This window comes from Tenrec ecaudatus, chromosome 1 (genome assembly GCF_050624435.1).
Source record: "Tenrec ecaudatus isolate mTenEca1 chromosome 1, mTenEca1.hap1, whole genome shotgun sequence".
Taxonomy (NCBI): Eukaryota; Metazoa; Chordata; class Mammalia; order Afrosoricida; family Tenrecidae; genus Tenrec; species Tenrec ecaudatus.
Genome location: NC_134530.1, coordinates 199222126 through 199243525, shown reverse-complemented (window position 1 = coordinate 199243525; position 21400 = coordinate 199222126). Strand labels below are relative to the sequence as shown.

Below are 21400 nucleotides of genomic sequence, written 5' to 3'. Positions count from 1 at the left end.
CATGAGTATTGATTGTGGATCCAAGTAAAACTTTTATATTTTCTTCTTTGTTTATCATAATATTGTCTATTTTCCTGGCTGTAAGAATTTTTGTCTTCTTTATGTTAAGATATAATTAATATTGAAGGCTGTAGTCTTTTATCTTCAATCAATAAGTGCTTCAAATATTCTTTGCTTTGAGCAAGCAAGTTTGTATCATCTGCATATCACAAGTTATTTTTGAGTCTTCCTCCAATCCCGAGGCTGTGTTTTTCTTAATATAATCCAAATTCTTAGATGATTTGCTCAGGATACAGATTGAATCAGTATGATAAAAGGTACAATCTTGGCACACACTTTACCTTATTTGAAATCATGCAATATGATTTTGTTTTGTGCAAGTGCCTCTTGGTATTTGCACAGGTTACACTTGACTACAGTGACATGTTCTGGAATTCTCATTCTTTGTAATTTTATCTATAGTTTATTATGAATCACACAGTTGAATGTTTTCACATAGTCACTAAAACACAGGTAGCATATTTTTGGTATTTTTTGCTTTCATTCAAGATCCATTTGACATCAGGAATATCTCTCCTCCTATGTCCTCTTCTGAATCCAACCTAAATTTCTGTCAATGCATTGCTTCAGTTATTTGTGAATTATGCAAGCATACTTTTATTAACATATGATATTAAAGACAGGGTTTGATGATAATTTCCACATTATGTTAGATTATCTTCCTTTGGAATAGGCACAGATATGGATCTCTTCCAGTCAGTTGGCCACATCGCTGTTTTCTAAATTTCTTGGCATGGATAAATGAGTGCTTTGAACACTTCATCAGCTTCTTGAAACATTTCATTTGTCATTCTGTCAATTAGTGGAGCCTTATTTTTTGCTAATGTCTTCAATTCAGTTTAGACTTCCTACTTCAATACCATCAGTTTTTGATCATACGCTACCTCCTGAAGCGGTCGAATGTCACTCGATTCATTTTGGTATAGTGATTCGGTATATTATTTCCATCTTTTTTGGATGCTTATGTTGTTCAACTTCTTACCATAGAAGCTTTCAAATTTGCAACTCAAGTTTAGATTTTTTTTTTTCTTCTTCCTTCATCCCAGTTTGAGAAGGACCATGCATGTCCATCCTTCCCTTTGGCTTTCTCATTTCAGGGCTTTGTACGTGTCATACTAGTTGACTCTGTCTTCCAGAGCCACTCTTTGAAATCTCTTCATCTTCCTTTTGCTTTAGCTACTCTAAATTCAAGGGCAGGTGCACTTTAACCTGGCCAATTTCTTACTGGTTCTTCATTACATCTTTATTACTAATAAAGGAGACTTGTACTTTCTTTTAGTAGAATTTTCTTTCCCTGAATTTTCATCACTAAGCACACTGATTTTTCTCCCTCTCATTCAAAATAGTAAGGCTGGGCATGAAGAAGCCAGGCAAGAGTACTATGGTACTTATACATCTGATCGACTTTGACATAGCTAGGAGATGGAAAACCATGGACTTTGGAGACAAAATAATATAGTTTTATCATATAATTTATCGCTTAAATTGAGAACATTTTAAGAATGAAAGGGGGAACGAGTCAGATGGGATATCAAGACAATGGTGCAAATTCCGACTGTCTCAAGGAAACCAGAACATCTCAAGATAAAATTTGACATCTTGAACTCTAATTACAGAAGACTTAATGGACCAGGAGAGGACATGAGGAGCAAATAGTGGTTAAAAAGACAAAAACAAACAAACAAATAAACACAAAAAAAATCCCAACAGGATAGATCTCAAAAGAGATTCTGAAACTTGCTTTTGAATGTCGACTGGCTAACAAAAATTGAAGACATCACCAGGTATAGGATTTGTATGGAACATTTTAAAGGGCAACTGGAGAAGCCTATTAACAATGAAACGTCTCATATCGTCTCTGTGGGGGGAGGTCAGATGCTTACAGACATCCTCCCTGAGGGCAGTTAGTCACCAGACTACAGGGTAGCCCTCACTCCCTGCTGCTGGGGACAATGTACTATTTCTCCCTGAGGCCGATCAATAATGGTCTCTATCAGTTGAGCCAGGGAACAGGCCAAACTGGCTTTGTGACATCCAAAGTTAAGTTGCCATCCTAAATCCAGAATCCGCCCATCTTGCCTCATGTATACCCCCAACCCCTCCCCTAGATCACCCCCTCCCATTACTGTATTACCTTTAGCACAATCCCTTCCTGTGACATATGTCTTCACCTGTAATCAGGGGGCTTGCATGTTCTCAGAGAATATAAAAGCCTGGGGTAGTATTAAACTCTCTCTCTCCCTCCACGTGGACCACCAAACGGGGCAGAGGTGAGCATGCTACCATGAATTGTATCTGACTCCATTTATTTCAATATTTCTCTTCTATCTCTCATGCTCTCTATAACCTTACTATGATCTTTACTTATTATCACTGTACAATTGCGCCTACCAGACCCGTAAGGATGTGTTAGGGGCTGGCTTCCCCTGACACATCTCAAGCTGCAAGAACCAAATAAATCATTCTAACCCTGAGCAGCAATATGAAAAGACTAAATGGGCAAAATATTGAACAATGCAGGAAGCATCAAAAGAAAATGAGAGGAATACAGTCACCGTATCAAACAGAACTGGAAGATGTTCAACCATTTCAAGAGACAGCATATGAACAAGAACCAGTGGTACCGAAGGAAGAAAACCGAGTTGCACTGAATGCTTTAGCAAAAAAAAAAAAAAAAGGCCCAGAAACTGATGGAATATGAATGGAAATGTTTCAATAAGCTGATGAGGCACTGGAAGTAAGAAATCTGGAAGATAGTGAAGTAGACACCTTCCTGGAAGAGGTGTCTATACACACCATTTAAAACAAAAGAGGTCACTCAACAGAATATGGAAAGCATAGAGCAATATCATTCACACAATGCAAGTGAAATTTGTGGAAAACCACTCAGCAATGGTTGCAGGAGTGCCTGGACAGGAAAAACCAGAAAGTCACGTCAGCTTTCACAGAACTGTGGGATCGCCTGAACACATGTCCATGTTTTGACTGCACCATTTCCCTGCTTTGGGTCTGTTCCAAGTGAGATAAATTTTTTGAACTTCCTTTTCTACACGAGCAAAACAAGGATAATTTGGGAAGGTAGGAAGTACCTGATATATTGTACATCCAACCTACATATTACTATTATTGATGATGTCTGCATTTACTTGAAAACTCTTTAAGGTGGAAAGTATGGTATTCTGTGTAGGTTACATTAAGTTATACAGCAGGTGCAGTCAGATGTCCTAATCATAAGTTTATGCTCCATGATGGTAGTTAGCATTGCAATCAGAAAACTTCCCCTGCCTTAGAGGTAGCTATTTTATCCGTCAACTTTACCTAGATCAATATAAAAATCTTTTCTCTGGTATTATATATGTAAAAAATTAATTTACATAGTCAATATTAGCGGCTTTTTAATCATAATAATGGGTGTTAGAAATAGGCTCTCTTGAGGGAGGGAGGGAGGGTGGGAGTGGAAGGGAAAAAATGAGAAGCTGATACCAAGAGCTCAAGCAGAAAGAAAATGTTGATGGCAACATATGTACAGATATGCTTGACACATGGATGGATGCATAGATTATGATAAGAGCTGTAAGAGCCCCAAGAAAATTCTTTTTTAAAAAGGAGAGAAAGAAAGAAAAGAAATAAGCTCTCTTTAGTAGAATTCATGATTTTTCAGGATGGACTGGCTCAACTCTTTTAGAGACATTTTTCACTTTGCTCAGTTAAACAAGTTCTAAGAAGCTAGAGAAGACTGTAAGAAGCCCTGGTGATAAAACAGCTGCTAACGGTAAGGTTGGTGGTACCCCACCCCCTGCAGCTCGGTGGGAAAGAGACCTGACACTCTGCTCCCATAAAGACGGCAGCCTAGAAAAGCTCTGGGGCGGTTCTATCTGTTGCACAGGGATGCCGCGAGCTGGAATTACCTCTGTCTCCTAACAACGACTGTGAGGACTCTCAGCTGGACCTCACCGACGGCGCTTGTGTGGGACGACCATCCCAGCCTGTTGCTCACTTCAGAACTTTGGCTGTTCCTATAGCTCATCTCCCCTCCAGTGAACCTGCCATGCCAAGTCAGGATTGTAGCTCACCACATAGATAAAATGTATTTCTTTTTTCAGCTTGTTTGATAAATGCCTGAATATTTGGAAGATATTGGTCTCAGAATTGGTGGTATTAAAACTGGTTGTCCCCCAATAAAATGATTGAAAAACAGAAAGAAAGGGGGATGTATGAACATATGTATAAACATCTACATATGACCTCCTCCCTGGGGGACAGAAAACAGTAAAGGGGGTGAAGGGAGACGTCAGACAGTGTAACAGATGACAAAATAATAATAATTTATAAATTATCAAAGGTTCACGGGGGGTGGGAAGGGAGGGGGGGAAATGAGGAGCTGATATCAAGGGCTCAAGTAGAAAGCAAATGTTTAGACAATGATGATGGTAACAAATGTATAAATGTGCTTGACACAATGGATGTGTATATGGATTGTGATAAGAATTGTATGAGCCCCCAATAAAATGTTTTTTTAAAAAAACCTTTGAGGATGACAGTGGGGGCGGCAGGGAGGGATGACTAGCTGACCCCCAACTGCGATAGTTTGGCTACTATTTTGATTTATCAAACTGCAAGCTAATCATTTGGAGCTATAAAATGTGTTTAGGTCAATTTATACAGCGTACGTTTCCTCTTTTTACCCTCAATTTGATCCCAATTTTTAAATTTCTACCTATTGATCTTGACTATACCAAAACCAAGCTTGGGCCAAGGCTGTACTCATAGTGACCCCTGTGAATACCTAGACTGTAACCGTTTACTGGAGTAGAAAACCCAGTCTTTCTCCCTCGGAGGGGTGGTGGTTTCAAACTGCCAACCATGTGGATCACAGCCTACCGGGTAAGTAACCATCACACCACCAGAGTTCCTGGTGAATTCACGGTGAGAGAATTCACTGTGAGAGAAAGAGGTCCATGGCAGATCTAGGTCTAGAACACTGGCCGTCACATGTGAAGCTCAATTGTTGGGAATGTACAAAGCAAACAGGTGTGCATATGTGGGTGTGGGTGAAGTGAGGATGAAGATTGGTCAGAAAAGAGGTCTGATGAGGAGAGATAGAGAGAAAAGCAGAGCTTGCAACTTGAAAGTGGGGTACTCCGGTAATGCAGAGAGGGTGCTTTAAGCTTCTGCAAAGCTCCAAAGAACTAGTAGGCTTTATAGTTAGCACTTGCCTGAGAGCTTGTTTTGCCAACAATAATAATAAGACCACTCATCTTTAATAGCAAAGCCACCACTGTACACATGCATGCATACTGTAACTGCGCTTGTTTTGTCTCCTGATGCCGTGAAAAAATGTGGTCAGTTTCAAAAAGGCTGCGGTATCTAAAGTCGTATCAAAGTTTTAAGTACAATGGTGTGTTTTCAACAGTGTACTAATTCAAAGACTTAACAAGGAAATGAATCTGAAAAGAAACAAAAGACTATTCATTCTCTTTTTTTCATCCATGACAAATATGCTCCGATTTATCCTCTAAAATATCAAAATCGCTGCTTGTAAACAAAACCCAACATGCTCTAGCAAATCATGGTGAAGAAAGCTGATGGTGTCTGGCTGTCAGAATTGAGGTTTTAAAAGGTTGTCTTAAAACAAGCAGCCATCTAAGTGTGATGTCAGCTAAGTCCATAGCAATCTATGTGACCCAATGATTGTAAGTAATAAAATCCAAATGTGGAGAACAGTATTAGAGATTAACTTCTGAATACCAGGTTTGCAGAAGGCTGTAGATGACCCTAAAGCCCTCTCGTGAATCCCCTCGGGCTGTGGACCAGGGATGGAAAGGGCCTTGTTTTCAGACATAGTGCGTTGTAGGCGGGTTGCAGTTAGGGTTCAGGGTGACTTGTCATTTGCTCTCCCTTTGGATTCAATCTGTACTTGTTCCAGTTTTTAACAGCTTTCTTTTCTATTGAGGGCTTTCCTCTGTTTTAAACCATCACTGTTGTTGGGTTGTCTGTTTCTGTTTCTATTTGGTATGGTTTTCTGTAGATGAAATCCAGGTCAATCAATAGAGAAGGCAGTGGCATTAACAGTTACCTAGGGGCATGGCAGGCGCACTAACAAGAGTGAGGACAGGGGAAAAAGAACTATGCTAAAACTGATTATGGTAAAGATTACACAACTCCTTTGTATATTATTGTTCTGTTGAAATGACAGGTGAATTATATGTCAATAAGGTTGCTTGGGTTTCTTTTTTTTTTTAAACGCACAGAAGCTTCACCCAAAACAAAACAAGGTGCGGGTGGGTGGGGGGGTGGGAAATCCCAGTGCCACCACCACAACCCAAACCTTTTAATTCATTATTTGGAAAAAGAAACCGAAATAAAATACTATTTTCGTTTGACTCTAAGCTGGAGAAAACAACCAGGAATGTATGATTTCAATATTTAAGGACTCCTAGATATTTACAGGAGCAGATGCTTCATCCTTTTTCCACAGAGAAGTTGGTGAATTTGAACTGCTGACCTTGTGGTTAACAGCTGAACACTTGCTTAACCCATCATACGACCAGGACTCTATCTAAGCACTTTGGAACAAGGGAAATCATTTAATATCCTTAAAACTCTGTAAGATAAACACTGTTTATCCCTCTAACAAACGAGGACACTGAGGCACAAAGAATTTCAGTAATTTGCTTAAGGTCACCTTGCTAATAAGTGGCAACGTTGACTTAGAGCTAGAATTCTTCGACATCATATTAGGTCACTACAAGTTCAAAATTGAAGAGACAGCAGTGGATATACTACGTGTGTAAGGAACCCTGGTCTTGCCAATGGTTAGATGCTCAGCTGTTGACCCAGAGGCTGGCAGTTTGGATCTACACTGCGGGCTCTGCAGGAGAAAGACCTAGCAATCTGCTTTAAGTATTACAACCAAGGAAACCCTGCGAGGCAATTCCACTTGGTGACCCAGGGTCACTCCGAATCCCAGACGACACGATGACTTATGGGCGGCAACAGCCATGGTACTCGCGTGGAATGCTGCAAAACAAAATGGTAGAGAACGGTGAGCGATTCAGTAGTGGCCCACCAGAAGCCTGATCACTTGCTTCGAAGATCCAGATGGTTTGGTTTTGTTTCCAATATATGAAGGAGCTGTAAAATAACATTAAAAATCCAAACTCACACAGAATGAATTTCCCATTAGACATGACTTAAGGAACAACGTTTCTTTTCTAAAAGAGAGCTGGTGGTGGTGTCATGAAGAGAAGTTAAATGATCATCGGATAGCAAAGTGATTTTGAAGCTCTCAAATCATAGGTGAGCGTGGATAAAGCCCTGGAGGCATGTTTGTGGTAGTGAATCCCCTGAATTGCCCCGTTCTTTTCCCTAGTTAAGTAAGCAGCCGAGTAAGGGGTCCACAAGAGTCACCTCCTCCGTGAAGTAATCTTCCTAGGGCCCAAATGAACACAGAGTAAGCATGACCTTTATCTAATGCTTGTACAATTGGATTCTCAAAAGGGAAAACCATGTTCTTGCAATTATGCATACTCTGAAGATTTTTGAGGAATGACCAAATTACCATCCTCAAAGTCCACGCTAGAGTCTAGGAGTAGTTAGACCTGTCTACTTAAGAATTCCAGTCATTTAGAGGCAACTGCTGCTCTGGGACTAGACTCACACAGCTGGTCCCAGGCTCTGATAGTACTTCTGGACAATAATACTCAATTAAAGTCTCTCTCGTATGCTTGTGAAGCCATACGGTTTGTACCCAGGGTTCCGGTCCCTCTCTCATGCCTATCCTATCCCGGCAGGAAAGTCAAGAGAATGCCACGTGAACACACACAATTACATAAGCTTTAAGGCTGTGCAAACAAACTCAGACACAGTTAAAGGGCATTTCTTTTTTTTTTTTAAAGGGCATTCCTAAATGGCTTTCATTTCTGTCGACTATTCACAGGCTTTACACTTCTAAAATCAGATTCCCATGCTTTCAAAGTCCTTGGTCTTGTTCTCCCTAAGTGCTTCCCCACAGTGCTGTTCTCCCCTGCTATTTCCAAGCCTGTGTTGATGAACTCCTGTAGCCTTTTCTTCGGGAAATGTACAGGTTCTAAAATCATGTGTGCAGGACTTAAAATAATGGATATTTCCCCTAGTATTCGTAAACTGCCAATTAGTTAAGAATTGATTTCCATTTAGGGGCTAAAGTGAGTTCTCATCTTAAATAATCTTTTGTGAGTATATTTTCCTTTCACTTCCATGGATTGCCCCTTCAACAATGGTAAGATGGCATAATGGTTTTTAGGGCTCTTTCTAGCCTACACTAGTGTCCGTTATGATAGTTTGCACAGATCAGGGAATTTGGCAAGTTACCAGAAAAATCTGTTCTAAGTTCCCCTGATACATTAAAAAACCATTATTTTTACAGTGTTAGCTTGCAAACAAACCAAGAAGTATAGGGGGAGGGGGCAAAAGAGTCTTAAACACTAAAATCCAGGACTTTTTGCTTTTTCTTGATGATGTTTCTTCTTAATAATAGTTGCCAATCAGTTTTGACTTATCGTAGAGTTTTGGAATTGCAGGAAGGTAAGGAAAGCTAGGTTAGTGCCACGTATCCACTGCAAATAATGGACTGGACTACACTGCCACGTATCCACTACAAATAATGGACTGGACTACTTCTGAAGTCATCATTTCTCTTGTTCTTTGTTCCCAGTTCACAAATACTAGATGATTAGTGTTGACCTTTAGCTTGTCATGTTCTCTTCCTCAATGCCAAGGCCAACTCACAGGTATTTATTTGACTACCTTCATCATTCAGCCACTGAAGAGGATGCAGGATGGAGTCAAAGCAGTTCCATAAAAGGGATAAAACCAAACACTGTACATAAATGATCTCATGTGTTTGCATAACAGCCAGTTAAGTAGATCCAGGAACTGTACAATTCACACCTTATAGGAAACCTAAGCACAAATATATATATTTAATATTTATTAGCTTTCACAGGATTTCACAGTAGAGTGTTAGAAAATGCTTAAGTAAATAAACCAAAGTCAACAGGCTGCAAGTGGTCACAATCTGTTGACATGTCAGCCTGTGAAATGTGCAGAAATAGAGGCAGAGAATACACTAGAAGAAGAGGGGAGACTCTGACTTATTCTGACAGTTTTGGAAGGGTTTTGTGGAGATGAAATCAGCCTAGCTTGAATGGAATTTTCCACAGACAGAGCTGGTGAGGCAGCAGCAGGGATAGCACGAGCAAAGAAAGGCACACTTAAAGATGGATTTGGCATTCATGTGAAAAGGAATATAGTACACTTGAGCTCTCCTTGGCCCAGGCACAATTTCTATTAGAGAGCTGGTAATTTGGGTCTATGGAGCCCTAGGGGTGATGGTTAAGATTTGGGGTGTGATCCACATGACTGACACTTCAAAACCACCAGCAGCTCCTTGGGAGAAAGACTGGGCTTTCTACTCCCATAAACAGCATTGACTCAGTGGCAGTGAGTTAATTTGGGTCTAGGGAAGATAATCATTTAGAAATTGTGTTATTCTGGGTTGACTAGATTAACGATTCATAGATACTCATGTATAAAAACGAGCTTCATATAAAAGAGCAATTGTATATTGAGAAAACATCCCAGCCCAGTCCAGATCAAGTCCATAAGTCCGATATTAGCCCATATTTCCGATACCAGTCTGTAATTTCCTCTTCAGACTCATGAAACACATGCAATGACGCTGAATACAAGACGATTACAGGTCAGTAGGTGGAAAGTCTTGTGGATCCAGTGGCAGTGTAAGCATCTAAAAGTTGGCAAGGTCTCTGGATGGCTCCTCCAGCTCCAGGACTTTAGCTTAGCTCCATCTGTCTTGTCAGCAGGAACGGCTTGCAGAGAGTGTGTATGTGTCCTGCCTCCAGGTAGCTATTTATCTCTTTTGTGCCCCAAAATGAGGCCATCAAGATACCGCCTGATTGACAGGCTATACTCCACCCCTTCACTCTTGATAGTCTCAAGTTGGCAACAGATTATGTAACTACCACAGCCCACCCCTTGTCAATTTGACACTTTCGCACAACTCTTTAACAATACATAATTTGCAAACAAACAATAATGAAATCATATCTGTACCTAACAGGATAAAACTAAAATGCATATAATTCAATTTGTGCCTCATTTAAACAGTACATTCTATAAGTGAACAAAACAAAAATATCCTATACTTATGTGAACACCTACACCATAATCCTATGAACATTTTCCTATGAATATATTCTGCCCCCTATGAAAGTTTGTAAGCCAGCCACTTCAGAAATCAACCACAAACAGACGGTAGTTGAATCCATTATTGGTAGAAGAAGTCACCAAGGAAAAATTAATTAGAAGACAAAGACAAAAGGTTGAAAGTAGGGCTGGAGAGAAACACTTCAGCAGTAGGGAGAGATGGCGAAGGCAGAGGAGTCACTGACATATGATTTGTGAGAGTGGTAGAGATGGATAAAAAGCGATCGACCCCCAGGTTTCAACAGGCTTCCAGAAAGAGAACTAAATGATGCTTGACTTGGAAGAGTATAGGCTTGCCGTGATTAGAGGGGCAACATTCAAGCTCCTAAGATCCACATCTTTCAAATTATCACACACAGAACAGACTTTTTTTTTTAAAGAGGAAATTTCTTATCATTTTTTGTTAACCTTGGACTCAATCATCAAAACTCATTGCTAGTTCTTATTTTACCCACTGCAGTTAGGCTGAATTCTAATTCATGGTGACCCTTTAGGGCAGAGTAGAGCCGCTTCATCAGGTTTCCAAGCTGTCGCCTTTCTGGAAGCAGGCTGCTGTATCTTTCTCCCATAGAGCCATGACTGCTGGGATTAACTATTGATCTTTTAAATAGCAGCTGACTGTTTAACCACTAGTCAACGTTTTACACATCAGGTTAACATTTGAACTAGAGAATCAAACTGTTGTGAAGCTCCCCCAAAGACTCTTATACCCCACCCTCTAAAGATTTTCATGGAAATGGGACCAGAGTAGTGTTTTTATAATAACAATAAAAAGATATGAGAAGATGTGGCAGTCCACTTTCATAACAGCCTTGGAAACTGGGGCTTTGAATTTTTTGAGCCAGGTTCAATTATGGTTGAAAAAATTATACCAGAACAGGCCCAAAATTTTAAAGCGTGTACAAATCAAAATGGTAATTAGAAAAGGAAAAACTGCAGGTTGAAAAATTGCTAGAAACTCAATCTTCTTCGGAGAAATCAAGGGCAGCATGTGCACTGCAGAACAATTAAATTTCTTGATTGACCAGTGCTGGCTCAAAGATGCTGGTCAACCATACTGCTCTGCATATGTGCTGAATTCCACAGTGCTAGCAATAATTCAATATTCTGCACCGCATCAGGCTCATGAAAGAGCTCACTGCACCTCTGAGTTCCCAGGCCAAGCACTCACCTATAATTTTCTGCATTCTGGTTAGCATTCCAGACCATGCACATTTTAAAAATGTGGTTCATTCTGGTTTTGCTTTGTCAGCATGATTGAACTAGTTTGAACTGGTTTAAAACCGTGCCTATTAAAAACCCTATGGGGCAGTTAAAATTTGTCCTATAGGCCCATTTTGAGTTGGAATCTCCTCAATGGCAGTGGGTTTATATTAAATAAACTTTAATCAATTTCTAAGATTGGCTTAATATCAATGAATTTTATTTTAACACCTGACAAGTGTTAGGCCTTCACCTATGTGGTGATGCTCAGAGATTAAATAAGTACAGAAGCTCCTGAGTCATACAGACTGCTTGGAAATTCATGTAGCCATATGATGAGGACTTGTTAACCACAGCATGTTTCCTCATTTGCAAAATGGGCATGATAATATAGTACTTACTAGGGTAAGTCAATAAGTGTTGCTACAAAATCATAGACACCTTTTCAAAACTAAGTTATCAACATGTGAAGCCATTGTTTTGCGACATGTCTTCTATCTCGATCTGTACACCTCAGAAGATGGTGCTTCCAGCCCTCTAGCCCCTTCTTTGAAAAAGTCTGAGCTTTTCAGTTTACACCATGGCAAAGCAGGAATACTCAAAGCACTCCACTTCTGTTCTTTTTCAATAGTCTTTGAGTTTCTTGGGAGGTGTGGGGTGGGGAAGAAGTCAGAGCGGCAAGGCCCGGGCTGAGGGTGGATGGTGAAAGGTTGCTGTGTGGAATTCTTATAGGCAGTCCTTGCTCCGCTCCAAGAATGAGCAGGTACATTGTCTTTAGGGAAACAGCACATTCCTTGGAGAAGCTTTGTTTATTCTGCACTCCACAAATGCATATTTTTAACTTTCTTAGAACTTCTTCATACTAAATCCCCATGGTAATCCTGAGTCCTTCAAGAAAATTCAAGCTTGAAAATGTGAAAGAAAACCTACTGGGCTGCTTTGAATTTGGCTTGCCGAGCAGATCTCATCAGAGGCCATTGGGTTGGCTAGAACTTTCGTTTTTGGAAGATACTGTAGGGAAAACTTGTGTAAGAAGATAACATAACGTGTCTCCAGCCATCCACGGATCTGAGAGACATGTTTACGCCTGTTTTGTTTGGAATAGACCTGTGCAAAGATGAACTGTGACCTTCGAAGCCATACTTTTTGTCTTTGCTTATTAAACTTAAGTACAGTATATCACTGCCTGGAATAGAGTACATCAGATAAAGTAAGCCAAACCCTCAGAACAATGCCACTAAACGGCTCAGTTCATTGCGCTGAGGCTGGGTTGTAAATTCCTTGAGGGTCGGCCACCACGTCAGCGTATCTCATCTCATCAGTCCTGGAAGCAATGTCACTTGGAAGAAAACCACCCAAACTCACTGCCATCTAGCTGATGGCGACTCCTTGTGACCCCGCGGGGCAGCGAAGAACTGCCCCCTCTGAGTTTCCGAGACTGTAACTCTTTACAGGAGTAGAAAGCTTCCTCTTTCTCCCGCAGCGCGGCTGGTGTTTTCGAACGGGTGACCTTGCGGATGGCATCCCGACGCATAACCGCTAGGACGGGATCAACAGGAGAGTCAGCCGCCGGCGCGGAGGGCTGAGCGCAGGGTGCGTGGCAGCGGGAGCTCGGAGGGACCACACGTCCCAGGGTGCAGCGCGCCCCGGAGGGCAGTTCCGACGGGCGGCTCCGAGCGGGGCGCAGGGAAGGAGTGTATCCTGGGACGGGTAGTCCTCGGGGCGCACGGTCGCTGGGCGGAGGAGGGCCGAGGCCAGAGGTCCCTCCCCGGTCCCTCCTTTGGTCCACGTCGGCCTTCCGTGGGCCAGTACCCGCTGCCGCCTCAGACGCCGGCCCGCTAGCACCAAGGGCCCATTGGCGCCGAGCGCCAACCGTCGGGCCCCGTCCGGAAGTAGCGTCGGGGAGGCGGTTTCCTAGACTACGACACCGGAAGGCCGGGGGCGGCGCTCCCGGGGTGCTGAGGGCGGAGGGCGGTGGCAGCGCTGGCGCTGGGGACCGGCTCGGCGGCTTCGGGAAACGGCTCCGTGCGCGCGGCCGCCCGCGTCCCTCCGCATCCTGCCCTCGGCTTGGCCCGCAGCTCCCTCGCCACCGGCGTCGCGAGATGTGTCCCCCTGGCCGGGCGTAGCCGCTGCGCGTGCGCGGAACCGCGGGACCATGAGCGAAGCCGGCGGCGGCCGGGGCTGGGGGTTCGCGGTCCCCCAGCGAGCGCCATGGAGCCTGGTGGCGGCGACGGCCGCGCTCTGCCTGGTGTCCGCCACGTCCGTGTGGCCGGCGGGGGCCGCGCCCATGAGCCGGGAGGAGAAACAGAAGCTTGGGTAAGGGCGCTTGGCAGCCCGGGTGGGTTTCCTTTGAGCCTGGCCGCCGGCGAGGTGCCTGTCGTGGCGACCCGGGAGCGCAGTGGCCTTTGCTATCGCGACCGGGACAGCTGTCACTGCGCGAGGATCCAAGCGGAGGGGACAGGGTCCAGGAAGGGGGGCAGAGGGCACCGCCCGCGTCGTGTGACCTCGGGAGCTGTCAGGGTGTCGCCTGGGCCGTCGGTGACATACTCGGGCTCCTGACACCAGCCCAGGTGTGTCAGAACAGCTGCCATGTCAGTGGCCCGGCAAAGGGGCTGCTTGGAGAGTCCCCCCCGCCCCCCGGGCTGCCTTTCCTTGGAGGCAAGGCATAGATTTTTCGCACTAGTGAGCCCCCGATAGGAAAATCTTCCTGATCTCATAGTAGTTAGGGAAATCGCATGTACACCTGTTACGGAAAGGGGGCGTTTATTGGAACTTGAACTTTGCACATACTACTGTTTCAGTGTCTTCTTGCAGGCGTTTTCACGATACAGCCATGTGTCACGTAGCGTCCAATATATGTTTGGTGTAATACGTTGTGACTTGGACCTTGTGCAAGCACCATATGGTAGGCTGGACCTGCTTTTGCTTTAAGCGTCTATAACAGCTTGGTGCCTTAGCAGTGATCTTCAAGAATCTGAGGGGGGATTTGCTTTTGGGTTTGTCCCAGTGTTCTCATCACGAACAGATTCTCCAATAGCCCCTCGCCCATTTTTATTGGACTTGTAGCTTTCAGTGGCGCTGATCCTTTAACAGCTCAGAGCTTTATTTGTTTGCTTTGATATTGAGGCTCATCTGTGATTGTCGACTAGGGCATGCCTGAGTTGCCAGCGGGAGCCTTCTTTGATTGCCCACCTTAGTGCTGTGAATAACTTTTTGTTTCTCTTTCACATCGATGCTGCCGCTTTGCCTCTTGCTGCTGCTGTCACTAGCGCTGGCTCTGCTGCGTTTATGAACCCTGGTGCACTTCAGTCATATTTCGAAAGAAAGTGAAACAGTTAATGCCCCAGCGTTCAGGAGACATGCAGTGCACACGATTGGGTGGTGTTGCTTGCGAGTTGAAGCATGCATGTACTGTTATATGGTAAACTTCTTAGTACAGGGCAGTACATACACGTATGCCAATACCATAGGCATCTATTATGTCTAAGGAGGTATATGTATTATAGGGTATATATGAGCTATATATATAAAAATATATGATATATATCAAAAAGCTTCTGGAAAAATTCTCTCTTCATTTCAGGAGCTTTTTGAACCCTGCCCGTATATACTGTGCCATTAGATGCCTGGCTGCACAGTTGCTCTGTGTACAAGAGACGTGTTGCTGGGACAGGAAGCTATCGTGATGTTGGCTGTGCCCCATTCTCTGATTGGAGTGTCTGAATCCATTAAAACCTTTTGGAACCGTGCATATGCATGTGATCAGATGTTGCCTGAGCGGATGTAGTGTGAAGCGTGACTGGAGAACAGAGCATTTGATGATATTATTCAAAAGCCCCATTATTACTGTTCATGTCACTCAAATAATAACTAGTAGTTGTGAAAGTGTCATAAAAATGGCTATGCTTGCAGCATTTAGCCAGAGTCAGTATTGTTAACTATACACAGTATTGTTTAAAACGTGGATATTTTAAAGGCTAATAATGGAAAATGGGCAAAAGACATGAGCAGTTTATTAAAAGAGGAAATACAAATGGTCATTTAACTGAAAATCAGTCAAATTCTCAACTGTCAGAGATGTAGTTGAGAACAGCAAGATAGCTGGATTTTGACGATTAGATTAGTAAATATAAGACATCTGAATTACACTGGATAGTTAAAACACTTACTGGGAACATATGTTACTATTGTCTATCGATCATGTCTGCTCAAATTTAAGTTATCTGCCCCATGTCTAGGAACTTACAAAAAGCACTGTTAATGTGGGAAAGGGTGTTTAAGGATATGCATTTTGAAAAGGACCTGTGCCTTGGAGGGAAATAGTTGAAAATGGTACATACATATTATAGGTTAATATTCAGACATTAAAAAGAATGAGATAGATCATTGAGGTACTATCTCCAGTTTATGGCCCTAAGGAAACCAATATACAAGTTACAGAATAATAGATGTAGTTCTAGTTAATATTAAAAAAATATAAAGTCCAAGCCCAGAAAAAAGTGAAACAATAATTATATCTTGTGGTTAGAAGGAAGAGGAGTGGAACTATGAGGCATTGCTTTATATTTTTTCTTATTTAAATTGTTTCGAAAGTCCTGTATTTATTTTAAAATAAAACAGCAGGGAAAGTCTTTGGGGAAAAATAGCGAAAATATAAGATACCAAACAAAATGACCAGTAATCCCTAATCATTAATTGTCTTAAAGATTAGTTGCTAGAGGGTTCTCTTTACTAACCTAACGTGTCAGATTTACTTTTTTTTCTTTCATTGAATACCCTGCCACGTGCCAGGTACTTTGCATATGCTAAAATCCTCGCCATTTCTTAATGTGAGTGCACCCATTTTTACAGATGAAGAAACTGGAGCTCGAGGTTCACTTATATAAGGTCACAGGGCTATAAGTAAGGGAGTCAGCATTCAACTCTGTCTCTGACTCTCTCCTGCATCCCCTGTTGTCCAGTTGATTCTGACTAATAGCGGCCGCACAGGACATAATAGATCTGCCTCGTCGGGTTTCTGAGACTCTAAATGTTTATGGGAATAGACAACCTCATCTTTTTCTCAAGGAGCAGTTACTGGGTTTGAACTACTGACTGCAGTGATCTGTCCAGTGCTTGGCCTACTGCATGACCAGGGCTCCTTTGTTTGACACCAGAGCTCAGGTTTTCTTCATTATACTGCATTTCCATAACGTTTGGAAAGAAAAAACCTGAAAAGTAATTTGTAAGGATAGGAAGTATCGTATTTGACCATCGCTTCTTTTCCTTTAAGGAACCCTGGTGGCACTGTCCGGTGAGTGTTGGCCTGATAGCCATAAGGTAGTCCAAACCCACAGCCGCTCTGAGGGAGAGATGTGGGGTTTCTGCTTCTGGGAAGATCTATACCCGTCGGAACCCTACATGGGGTTGCTGTGAGGCAGGATTGACTGTGGCCGTTGGTCAGTTTGCTTTTCTTTAGTGAAGAAAAGCAAGTTTCCTTTTTCTGCAAAGCTAATTTGTTCTATCAGTTTTTACCCAAACTGTAAGTAAAACAAAACAAACAACAAGAGGCCCTTTCTTTGAAAAAACTCATCGGCTAAATCATTTTTGACCAAAATTAATTTTAACCGGAAAAAATCCAACAAAATTGACTTGAAGTTTCTGCTCAGTTTTGAGACCATTTAAGAAGGTGAAATTACAATGTTAGGTTTGTTCATTTATATAGCTTTGCTACCCTGGAGCACAGGTTCCCAAACTTACTTGGCTTACTGCTCTGCTCCTTTTTCAGAGAAAACAAACAAACAAACAAAACTTACTCAGCTCCTCCCTCTACCCCCCACATACCACAGCAATGAAAAAACTTTTGTACTCCAGCCCATAGCCCAGGATAAAGTGTAGGTATCTGCGTTTGCAGCCCTCTTTCTCTTGCATCATTCCAGGGCCTCTCCCGGCTGATACCGCCCTCTGTGGGCAACACTGCTCTAGAGTAAGAGCAGAGGCAGATTTTAGAGGTGCAAACCACACACACACACAAACAATTACATGTCTACTTTACCCACTAGGAATTTTCTGAAAACATTAGGTTTACCTGTGTGGTTTTCTTTTTTAAATCTACATAATTTATGATATAAAGCAAATTAAAAAAAAAAGCTCTACTCTTTTCTCAATTTCCGAAAATAAACCCAGGTGTAAGACTGGAATTGTCATGGATAGTAAGCAGATATTCAATTGCTTGTACTTTATAGCCTGTGGAGTTATTTATGTGGTCATATATGTAGTCATATCATCCTTTAAATACATTGTTTTAAAAATGTTGCTGTGTCAATTGTTTGTTGTGACCCAATGGATTCTAACTCACAGAGACCAGTGGGTCTAGAGTGGGAGAGAAGGGGCTCTGCAGGGCTTTCTCGGCTGTGACGTTGCAGGAGCAGATCGCCAGGCCTGGCTGCTGAGATGTTGTTGGGTGGGCGAGACCATTCACCATGCGGCTCGTAGTTGAGCACTTGACTGTGCCATCATGTTATCCTCTCATTAAAAAAAAGAAGTCTAAAATTGTTCAATTCCTGTAGCACAGTTGGCAGGCAAGTAATGCTAGAAAATCTGACTTGTAAGTCATTATTTTAAAATGAAGAAAGAAAATTTTGGAATGTGGATCTGATTTCCAAAAACATTTGTTAAAGAGGTATGGATAGCACTTCTTTATATTTAACAATGCTACCATTTTATATTTAAATGTGATTTTTTTTTTTTTTTAGGATTTACAGTAGGTGAAAGAGCCATTACATATTAATGATCTCTGTTTTGAGGTGTGTGGTATAAATTTGCTCTGTAAATGTAAGGATTGGAAAAACAGTGCATCTTCTTTAATCATGATTTACTTATAATTTTGAAAAATGAATGCTTACAAAGTTCGGTTAGAAAGTTCAACTTGTAATACACATGCCTATGTGCTGCCCATAGTAATCACAGGAATTTGTTTTTCTTGGCAGAAATACTTTATTAGTTTCATTTATGGGAAGGCAAAATAAAAAGTTTCTATATGAGCTTTGGTGGGTAGTGATTATGTGTTTGGCTGCGATCCACATGGTTGGCAGTTTGAAACCACCAGCAGCTCTGAGGGAGGACTGAACTTTCTACTCCTGGGAGCAGTTATAGTCTCAGAAACCGACAGGGTTGCTGTGGATCAGCATTGACTCCATGGCAGTGAATTTGATTATATATAATATATATTTCCCCCACCTGTATTTTTAGTTGATATGCTTGAAAAGGAAATTTAAAGCACTTAGCACTCCTCCCCCTTTCCTTTTTTAGTTTTTGTAACTGGCCAGTGGAGAGATATTGGTCACCTGTAGTGTTATAAAGAAATGTCTAGACAGATCCCAGGGAGTTTGGGTGGCATGTTGTTGTTAGGTTCTGACTCGTAGCGACCCTGTGTACAGTGGAAGGAAACACTGCCTGGTCCTGCACCATCCTCACCATGGCATGCTCACTTTGTTCTTAGGGTTCAGCCCAGTGGTTGCAGCCCCTGTCAGTCCGTCTTGTTGAGGGCTTCCTTTTTTTTTTTTTTTTTTTTCATGTCCTCTACCAAGCATGATATGTCCTTCTCTAGGGACTGGTCTCTTCTGAGAACATGTCTCACCATCTTCGCCTCTAAGGAGCATTATGGTTGTACTTATTACAAGACAGATTTGTTTGCTCTTTTGCCATCCCACGGTACTTTTAATATTCTTCTCCAGCACCTGGAGTTGGGCTGCTTAACCGCAAAGTCACCAGTTGGAACCCACCAGCAATCGGCACTTTAAAGATGAGGCTTTCTGCTCCTGTAAGGATTTGTAGCTTCGGAAACCCAAAGGAACAGTTCTCCTCTGCCCTAGAGGATCACTGCGAGTCAGAATTGACTTGATGGCTGTGAGTTTAGAGTTTGATTGTGACAAGTCCCTAGAATATCTCCATGATGACTGATGACTGGACCCATATTTTGTCTACTACATGTAAATACATTAAAAAGTTCCCATCAACTTGTTTTTCATGGTTAGATTATTTTTGATGGCTAGTTTTAATAAAAAAGTTGGGATTTAGTTTATTCATTACACAAATCTGAGTGTATTTGATTTTGCTGGTCACTATAGCCAGCCTCTGAAATGTAGTTTTTTTTTCTTTCTTCCACCTTTATTATCAGCAACATTTAATCATCCATGATTACAGTTTTTAAAATGACAAATGTAATATAACATAAAGCCAAATAAAAATACAGCTCCCGTAGACAACTGGACATCCCTTGCAGAGGGATAGTGGGGAGATGAGTCACTCAGGTTTCAGTGTAGCAACAATGAAACTCAAAACCTTCCTCTAGTTCTTGAATGCTTCCCCCTCCCCCCATTATCATGATCCCAGTTCTGCCTTGTGGACCTGGTTAGAGCAGAGGATGCATAGCAGTGCAGTAGGGATCTGGAAACACAGGGAATCTAGGACGGATGAACCCCTCAGGACCAGCGGTAAGAGTGGCGACACCAGGAGGGAAGGGGGTGTAGAAAGGGAGAACAGATTTCAGAGATCTACGTGTAACCTCCTCTCTGGGGGATGGGCAATGGGGGGGGTGAGGGGAAATGCTGGGCAGTGTGGGATAAGATAAAATAATAATTTATAAACTATTAAAGGTTCAGGGTGGAGCGAGGAGGGAGGGGGAGGGATAAAAAGGAAAATGAGCTGATTCTAGGAACCCTAGTGGAAGGCGAATTTTGAGAATGATGAGGGCAACGAATGTATATGGGTGCTTTACTCAATTGATGTATGTATGGATTGTGATAAGAGTTGTATAAGCCCCAATAAAATGATTTATCAAATAAAAAATATAGCTCCCCAGTATGTGTATATGTATAAAATATTCTTCACATACATCTGAATATAAAATATTAACATTCTGTACTTCTTGCTGTGAGTGGTTAGAACTTTGGGAACAGTAAGAACTGAAGAGATTATTAAGCTTCTTTTCCTTATTATTAAGGATTTGGCCTCATCTAGCCATGAAAATACAGAGCCCTGGTGGCACAGTGGCTAAGGCATTTTGCTGCCAACTCAAAGGCCAGTGGTTTGAAGCCACCAGCTGCTCTGCTGGAGAAAAGATAAGCCAGCCAGCTCCTGTACAGATGGCAGACTAGGGAACGCTCTGGGGCAGCCTGCTCTGCCCTGTAGGCTTGCTGTGAGTTGGAATTGACTCAGCAGCATGCAACAATGTGGTAACATTAACTTCTGTAGTTTATCCAGTAGCTCTCATACCCCCAAGTTCAAAAGTCCTAATTGAAAACATCTGGTCCCAACCTCGGAGATGCTGATTCAGTAAATTTACTGTGGAGATCAGAAATCTCCATTGTAAACTGTCATCTTGGGGATTTTGAGAAAGAGGTAGCCAGAACACACACATTTCTTCGTATGTATTTATTTTCTCAATTTACATGTAAAAACCATTTTATTTTCTCTAATTTCTTAGACTAGCAGAGAGTACATCATAAAATGTGTCATTTGAAAATGTGGCAAAGTATACATGAATGCTTAGCATTATGCATCAGTAATTTTATTAAGTTTGAAGGGGGTTTAATATCAAATGTTATTTCAATATATGAGAAATATAAGCTTTACCTGTCTTATAGGTAGAAGTTATACTATTACTTATGTATAGCAGCAACAATAAAAAGGAGCCATAACTGTTTCTCTTGATGCTCTACCATAATATCTCCATCTCAAAGGAGATAAGTTAAATCATCATGTTAAGAGGAATTGTGTTTTAGATTTCCTTCACTCTGTATCACATGCATCCTCCATCACTGTTCTGAGAAAAAGCTTTCAAGTGAATTTACAGAAATCACTAGGAATAGTTCAAGTTTGGCTCAACTTG

General features: G+C 42.0%; 1 protein-coding gene across 4 annotated transcripts in view; it reads left to right on the top strand.

The window, feature by feature from the left end:
• The first annotated feature begins 13468 nt into the window (after positions 1–13468).
• The window catches only part of EDEM3 (ER degradation enhancing alpha-mannosidase like protein 3), an 88645-nt gene continuing 80713 nt past the window's right edge, over positions 13469–21400 (top strand). For 3 of the 4 annotated variants that reach the window (XM_075528339.1, XM_075528321.1, XM_075528312.1), the window contains exon 1: positions 13470–13845. In XM_075528339.1, the coding sequence (XP_075384454.1) occupies positions 13685–13845 (161 nt within the window). In that variant the 5' untranslated portion in view covers positions 13470–13684. Of the gene's footprint in view, positions 13846–21400 lie in introns of all 4 variants that reach the window. The other variant, XM_075528329.1, reaches the window with a different exon arrangement.